The sequence below is a fragment of the Triticum aestivum genome, chromosome 4B (genome assembly GCF_018294505.1).
Source record: "Triticum aestivum cultivar Chinese Spring chromosome 4B, IWGSC CS RefSeq v2.1, whole genome shotgun sequence".
Lineage (NCBI taxonomy): Eukaryota > Viridiplantae > Streptophyta > Magnoliopsida > Poales > Poaceae > Triticum > Triticum aestivum.
This window is the reverse complement of record NC_057804.1, coordinates 113,000,059-113,007,909: the sequence shown is the minus strand read 5'-3', so window position 1 is coordinate 113,007,909 and position 7,851 is coordinate 113,000,059. Positions and strand designations below refer to the sequence as shown.

Genomic DNA, 7,851 nt, shown 5'->3' with positions numbered 1-7,851 from the left:
CATAGTTATTACCTAGATGGCTTCTTCTCTCTCTTTGGTTCTCAATACCATGTTCTCCTCGATGTTCTTGGAGATCTATTCGATGTAATATTCTTTTGCGATGTGTTTGCCGAGATATGATGAATTATGGATTTATGATCAGATTATCTATGAATATTATTTGGTTCTTCTCTAAATTCTTATATGCATGATTTGATATCTTTGCAAGTTTATTTGAATTATCGGTTTAGTTTGACCTACTAAATTGATTTTTTTTTTCAATGAGAGAAGTGTTTAGCTTTGGATTCAATTTTGTAGTGTCTTTTTTAATGACAGTAGGGACAGCAAGACACGTATTGTATTGTTGTCATGGAGGATAAAAAGACGGAGTTTTCGTACTAGTGAATTTTGGTTGCATTTGGTCATCTGCGAGTTCGCGAGCACGATAGCGCTCCCCGATTGAAACCATTTCAGTCCGCCAGCCAACCAGCAGCAACTTGCCGGCCGCCGCCGCCGCCGCCGCCATGCTCCAGCTCCAGATGCACCCTCTCCCGCTGCCCCGCGCAGCCCCCCACCCTACCACGGCCACGCTCTCCTACTCTCTCCACCGCCGCCTCGCTCTCTCCGCCTCCGCCTCCGCCTCCACCACCCCATTCTCAACCGAGGAGTACCTCATCGCCACCTGCGGTCTCACCCGAGCCCAGGCGCTCAAGGCGTCCAAGAAGCTCCGCCACCTCAAGTCCGCCTCCAACCCAGACGCCGTGCTCGCCCTCCTCTCCGGCGTCGGCCTCTCCCGCCCGGACATCGCCGCCGTCGTCGCCGCGGACCCGCTGCTCCTCCGCTCCAGGGTGGACAACGTCGGCCCCCGCCTCACGGCCCTCCGCGACCGCCTCGGCCTCTCCGAGCCCGAGATCGCCAGCTTCCTCCTGGTGGGCGCCACGGCCCTCCGGTCATGCGACATCACGCCCAAGCTCGAGTTCTGGATCCCCTTCTTCGGCTCCTTCAGCAAGCTCCTCCAGACCATGAAGAGGAACAGGTCCATCCTGACCACCGATCTGGAGAAGGTGGCCAAGCCCAACATAGCGCTGCTGGAGCAGTGCGGGCTAAGTGTTTGTGATATTGTCAAGCTGTCGACGCCCTGTTCTAGGCTGCTAGTGTTCAACCCAGAGCGGGTGAAGGCGTTTGTGCTGCGCGCCGAGAAGCTTGGCGTGCCCCGCTCCTCGTATATATTCAAGTACGCGGTGGCTGTCGCGTGTTCTATCACGGAAGACAAGGTCGCCGCGAGGATGGAGTTCTTGAGGAGCACTCTTGGTTGCTCCATGGACAAGGTGCGTGTTGCGGTTCGGAACAAGCCGCACATTCTAGGAATATCAGAGGATAAACTCCGTCTCAAGATAGAGTTCATGGTCAATGAGGTTGGTTTGGACCCAGAGTACATTGTCAAGAGACCCATGCTGTTTACCTACAGCCTGGAGAAGCGGATGAAACCCCGGTATTATGTCGCAAAGATCCTGCAGGCTAAGGGACTGATGAAGAAAAGTGTCGGCTTCCGGCGATTAGTTGGCTATGGTGAGGATAACTTCATTGCAACATACATCGACAGTCATAAGGACACTGTTCCTGGGCTTGTAGATGCTTATGCAGCAGCTCGTGCTGGGGAGATGCTTCTGATGTCCAGCTTTGAATGCAGACATTGAAGGTTCATCATATATCTTAGGCTCATAGCTAGCATGGAACATTGTGCCCTGATACACATTAGTGAGTACTCATTCGTGGTAATGCCTTTTCAAAGCATGATTGTAGCTCAAGAAATCATGATTTTAGCCGCAGAACTATGGCAATCTGATTGCTCGTGATGCTATCTATGTTTCAGTTGTGAATTTCTGTGAAGCAACTTGATTGTCTCAGTTTTGCTGCCCTACAACTAATGTATCATAGCTTCCTGTAATTGAGAAAGTGATGTTTTCGCAGCTACATATTCGCTCCCTTGTGCCTTAGACATCCTGTTGCAGCTTTCAGGTTTCAACTGACTTTTGTGTTTGTTTATAGGGGTATTAAGTTCACATTTCTGTTGCATAGTCAAATCATTTTTGGCTAAATATGCACGTTTGTTATTGTATTTCAAATGGAGCGGAGGGAGTATTAAATTTTGATTTTGATGAAATGGACAAATTCACCTGAGAAATGGAACTTTGCATCAAAACTCATGTTTCTTTTATGTATAGTTAATCGTTAAACAACAATCCAAAAACTATCTTGTTAAAAGACTGATGTGGTGATAGAATTTTCAAAGGTTTGGATCTCATAGGTGCCGATGTTCATGTTGACAATGACCTCGGACTGGTCGCCAAAACGGTACATTTTTTCATGTAAAATGGAGCATACCCTGTCAAGTCTGGCAACTTCAATCACCAGCGCAGTATTTCGTTTATTTTGGACCAACGTAAACCCACAGGTACAAATCACCCGAATTCAACCAATCAAACAGGGCATGTGAACGATATGGATAACTTTGTGGGAAAAAAAACATGTTCAAATTCTATTGCTTTTGACCACACTTGCCCCGTTGAAGTAATCAAATGGTTTCACCATTTATTTACTCATTTTTTGTATCTCTTAGCTACATTAAATTTTCCCCAGGAAACTTGAACGAAAAAACTTTGCAAATTCTATCATTAAATTCTCACCATTTTATTTTCTTTGCACATAATTGAGTACACCTAAATCGCTGTACTTGGTATGACGGTAGGGCAAAAGTGAAACAACCTAAATCGCTAGCCTAAATTCAGAAGGAACTGCTGGCAGCCAACTTATACACTCTGAAATCATCATACCACGTTGAATTTGCAAAGGTTTTTTCGAGGGAGGCATGCTTAAGGCAACCAAGCAAAAACAATCTGTTCGCATCCAATCAGCATAGCCCACAAGGCAAATAAATTGTCCGCAAGGCGTGGATAAGCATCACCAAAGTTTACTTGCCAGAGAGTACAATATGACACAAGTTTTGAGTACTAGATCCATGAACCATCTAAACAAAACTCACAAGTCCAACATAGAAATCAGTTTAGCTCGGATACTGAGTACAGGAAATAAGCGTATGCCAACTGAACGCAAGTCACATAAGAAATTGTACGGTTCGTTTATAAAGCCAGGCAAGCGCCTCTTTTCTAAAAAAAAGTTGAAGGGGACATTGAGAAGAGCGACGGTATCGGCAATGGTATCTGCCTCTCTAGTCCATCTAAATCATGATCGACTCTATCATGGTTCAACCTCAATGCGAAAGGGCGACATGGACATGATTCTTATCCATGATCTATCAATCTCCAGACAACGCCTCATATTGGCAGCAAGCCAGAATAGATACGAAAGGGGTCATCGTTAACTTCCATATGAAGCAGCTAACTCCATCGCCTAAAAACAGACACTAAGACACCCTTGAATTCAAACCTTCTCCAACTCAAAAGAAGAAAATCAACCCTTCTCAGTTTGATTTCAACGTCCAGGAGAGTGAGAACCAGTCAAAGCAAAGAGACAGTTCTTGGAAAGGAATAACAAATCAACAGTCACCTGAACAACATATATCCAAAAGGCCGGATCAGAGTACTCCAAATGGCGCACGGTACATTGAATTAAAGTGTGATCCATCTGCCAAGTGATGACTAATGACTAACACGAAGAAGGATATCTGCCGTTTCCACTCCACACAATCAAGCAACTGGCATGATTCACCGCAGTCAGGCAACTGGCGTACACAAAAAGAAGGAAAATCGAGACACAGAAGGTTAGAATTAATTTCATGTGACAACATTAACCACTGGTGCAGGAAGAAAACATACCACCGATCAATACGGCCCCATGGTGGACCAGGTCACTGTAACCTCAGCTTTGAACTTATCACCGATCGAGACTTTACCACTGTCAAATGAACATTTCTGTGAAATGAATGTGAGGAAGCGGGAATATGTCTTTGGTTCCGCCTCTCCATCCATCACAACATCAGGCCTTTGGTATTGCGCCGACGCTGCCTTCTGGGGCACGAACCTCCTCGCACACCCCTTGGGCACAATATCCTTGGAGGTGATGTCAAATTTAAGCTTTAGCTCATGACCCAATTGAACAGCAACAACTGATGATATAGGGAACACTGATTGTGTAGGAGAGGAATTAGTAGACCCATCATACAGCACAATTGCATCTGAGAGTCCACTTGTAAAAGCAGTCACTGCCTTCAGGCCCCAAGCTGGACTAGCCATTGGAATCTCAATGTCAATTGTTGCTTCAATGCCCTGCCTAAGGAAAGCATAATGGAAGTCAACAGGGCCAAGCTTGCCAAAAAGCCTCGACTTCAGTGTAGTACCACGCAGAATCATATGATCTGTGTATTCAATGCAACCATCAGCTAATACATAATCCATCTCAGCGTTGTCACTGCCATTAGACTTGACCTTCAGGCTGTACTCAAGAACAACACCATCAAGAATAGAGTTCCCACGAACAGGAGATATGAGCGGCAATGCCCGGGAATCCTATTTTAAGTACAAAAGAAATGCTCAATCAATGGTAATGTTTTGAACGACAGAAAGATAATGTCAGTAGGAATCATGGCATCTTAAATTTCAAGTACTGTTACACCCAATTCATTACTTTATAATGACATGTTGCGTTGAGGTGTTGCCGGTCAACACATTTCCTGCTCCTTGCACATATATAAAGTCTGAAGTGTATAAGTACATGATGCATCCTCATAGATTACAGGATAGCAGACTATCATCTGAAGTATATAAGTATGTAATGCACTTGCTAAGAATTTATAAAATAACTTGAATGATATGCACATAATTTAATAATATCATATCTTAGTTTCATTACCGTTCAATGCTCTTAATATGCACATAACAAATCAAGATACCTTGACTGCATTGGTTGTACAATTCTTCATTACATACACCAGTTTTAATTCTAGGCAGGCTCTTCTAAGCTGCATTATTCTAACAAGATTAAAAAAATTGAGACAAACTAGGACTAGCCCTTGGCAGCATATTTTTATAGAAGAAATGACCTGAGCGCCCCGCAGAGTCTGAAACTCGAAACACTCTGTTCTAATTATACTAACAAGATCATGTTACCATTTGAAGAGACAACTTAAAAGAAATGATTATATTTTACTCAGAGCACATTAACTGACCGGTGTAATCTCGTGCGCCTGCTCTCTAGTACAGTTGAAGATGTAATTGCGCAGACAATCCAACTCATCCCGGATAGCAATGAATCCATATACTAGCATGCTCTGATCACCCAGGAAGTCGCCAACATATCTGAATGAGAATATTTGGAGCATAGTCAATACCGGGTAGTCTTTTCTTGGCGCTGTGAATCGTTTGCTTGTAAGGGGAGCTGAAAGAAGTACAGAAAAAAAAAACATCAGTACAGTAGTGTATATAGATGCTTAATTGAAGATGATAATGATAGAAATTTCACTTGGATTGGTGTTGTCCAATGCATAGAGTCGGTAGTACGTGAAAAAGGAAGCTGGTTCTGGACATCGAGGTTGAATAGAAACAGTGAAGAACTGATCCTTCTCAGGAAGGGTTGCATTTAGCTCATCGATCTTCTTCCAATACTCTCTGATTTCTTCCATATACTTGTCTAGATTTTTCATAGCTGGCTCTGAGGTCAATAAGAAGAGGCCATCAGTTCATCATGTGAACAGAAAAAACATGTTGGAACTGAAACCAGCAAATAGGAGAAAGAACTGCAAAGCATGCAAATTCTGAAAACCATAGACTTAATAAATGCTACTCCCTCCGGTCCATATTAATCGTCGCTGATTTAGTATTAAAAAATTGAAAAAACCCTGCACCCAGGGCTGATATATTAGCGCTGCTATTAAGAACTCTCAGATATTAGCGCTGTTCCTAAGGAACTCTCAGATATTAGCGCTACCCCTAAGAACTCTCGCAGATATATCCTGGAAACAGGTTTATATATAAAGCAACGACCCTCTCGCAGACATATTACCCTGCCATTAATAAGAAGAATCAAACAAATAGCAAAGCATATTTTGAGAATTCAATTCTAGTTTACATCCAATTGAAGAAAAAATTGCAGCTTAAACATAAGTAAGGAATCATACGAGCGAGCGGACAAGCAATTGGTACAAAACGAGGATATGGATGGCCAGAGGTTACCAATAAGGGCCCTCTGTTCGGGGTTCACCACCAACGGACAAGGCCGTTCAGCCAGAGCGAGCCTCGTCTCCCATGGTACCTCCGAAAGGTCTGGTTGGTCCAGGTTAACATCGGACACCTCCAGAGGCATGGCCGAATCGAAGCGACGCTCGCCGTCCGGAGGCTGGGGTCGGTGGCGGAGGTCGAGGGCGTAAGTCGGAGCGACGAGCGTCTCTGTCTGTGTGCGGGCGGCGGCTGGGGAAGCCCTAGGGAAGGGGAGAAGGAAAAATGTGGAAGAGCTCGAGGAAATTTCGATCGATCGATGCCCTCACGGGAGAGACACTCTGTGGAAGGGGAATTCGCTTCTCTCTGTTTTTTTTTTTAGAGAGAGAGTCTCTCTTTTTTTCTTTTTTCTTTTTTGAGCAAAAAGAGTCTCTCTTTTCTTGAGCGAAGGGGAATTCGCAAACCGGGTCCGGGTCCGAGGCGCTACACGGCCCGATTAGGAGAGGGGAAGCTTGGTTGCTCAAAAAAAAGGGAGAGGGGAAGCTTCGGCGCTGCAGGCGCCGATTAGGAGGGAGACCTCTCGCTTGATGCGAAGAATAGCGCTCGTGATATGTTTTTTTTTTTGAGACAATCGCGATATGTGATATGCCCCAGATTCCGGAATCGCCTGCACACAACGTCTAGCGTGCGGGCCTAGTAGCACGGATTTATTCACTACACGTTGTAGGTTCGTTCAGGTCCGCTTTTCTATGGGTTTTTTCTTTCTTTTTCTTCTTTTTCTTTCTTTTTTTTCCTTTTTGCTTTGGTTTTTTTGTTTTTTCATTGATTTTTTTGCTTTATTATTCTTTGTTATACTCTGGTTTTCTTTTTTTTCTTTCTTGGTTTTTTGCCTTTTCTTTTAGTTTCTTTCTAGGGTTTTATTGGTTTTCTTTTTCAATGCATGCCTACTTTTTTTTCAGTACACAGTGCATATTTTTAGAGCACACATGAAACATTTAAATTATACATGTTGGACATTTTTTAAATACGTGGTGTACATTTGTTTTTTTAATAATGTTCTGAACACATTTTTTGAATTCACCATAATATTTTTACAAATACGCATTGTGCATTTTTATAATGGCAATAAACATTTTGACTAAACTATCCAAACACATTTTTTGCATTTTACAAGCATTTTAGAAAATTCTCTGGCATTTGTTTGGAAACACGTGATTACTTCTTAAAATGTCACATACATTTTAATAGAAATAAACTTTGTTTACATTACGCAAAAAAAGTTACGTAGTATATATATTTTTCTAAAGTTTCACATGCATTTTCTGAACACGGAGAATATTTTTTATTTTGACACAAGCATATGTTTTATATTAGGTTAACATTTTTTAATATATGATTACATTTTTTTAATACATGTTTTCATGACTATTTTTTTATACGCATTTGTACATTGTGTACATCAGGAACATTGTTTTATGCACATTTAACACTTTCTAAATACATGATTAGCATTTTTAAATGTGCGATAACGCTTTAAGAAACTAAAAGGAAATAAAATACTTAGGAGATAAATAAAATAAAAACATGACAGATAAATAAAATAAATAAAAAGCGGGTGTGTGAGTAGCACTGCTCGGCCCGCCCATGATCCAGTTACCTTCAGGTGAGGCAAGCTACTGCCTCGCAGTAGGCGGGACATAGC

At 42.6% G+C, this 7,851-nt stretch overlaps 2 protein-coding genes across 2 annotated transcripts; one reads left to right on the top strand and one right to left on the bottom strand.

Annotated features, from left to right (window-relative positions):
- Window positions 1–399: 399 nt before the first annotated feature.
- On the top strand, window positions 400–1,953 carry LOC123094589 (uncharacterized). Its single transcript, XM_044516567.1, has one exon. It carries the CDS (start codon window positions 504–506, stop codon window positions 1,674–1,676), a length of 1,173 nt encoding a protein of 390 aa, XP_044372502.1. The 5' UTR covers window positions 400–503; the 3' UTR covers window positions 1,677–1,953.
- A 1,483-nt stretch (window positions 1,954–3,436) lies between these two features.
- Window positions 3,437–6,503, bottom strand: LOC123091358 (uncharacterized). The gene is made up of 5 exons (XM_044512852.1): window positions 6,168–6,503; window positions 5,458–5,646; window positions 5,165–5,373; window positions 3,816–4,505; window positions 3,437–3,721 (listed from the first exon to the last, which is right to left on the bottom strand). The coding sequence occupies exons 1-4, from the start codon at window positions 6,295–6,297 to the stop codon at window positions 3,822–3,824; spliced, it is 1,212 nt and encodes a 403-aa protein (XP_044368787.1). The 5' UTR covers window positions 6,298–6,503; the 3' UTR covers window positions 3,437–3,721; window positions 3,816–3,821.
- Window positions 6,504–7,851: the final 1,348 nt, after the last annotated feature.

What these genes read in the sequence shown, in the direction of transcription:
- LOC123091358 (XM_044512852.1), bottom strand. Translation starts at nt 6,297, where the DNA reads ATGCCTCTGGAGGTGTCCGATGTTAACCTGGACCAACCAGACCTTTCG. An exon ending in ATTGGACAACACCAATCCAA is followed by an intron (nt 5,374 to 5,457) that starts GTGAAATTTCTA and finishes TACTTCTTTCAG; the next exon opens with CTCCCCTTACAAGCAAACGA. An exon ending in AGGCGCACGAGATTACACCG is followed by an intron (nt 4,506 to 5,164) that starts GTCAGTTAATGT and finishes TACTTAAAATAG; the next exon opens with GATTCCCGGGCATTGCCGCT.
- LOC123094589 (XM_044516567.1), top strand. Translation starts at nt 504, where the DNA reads ATGCTCCAGCTCCAGATGCACCCTCTCCCGCTGCCCCGCGCAGCCCCC.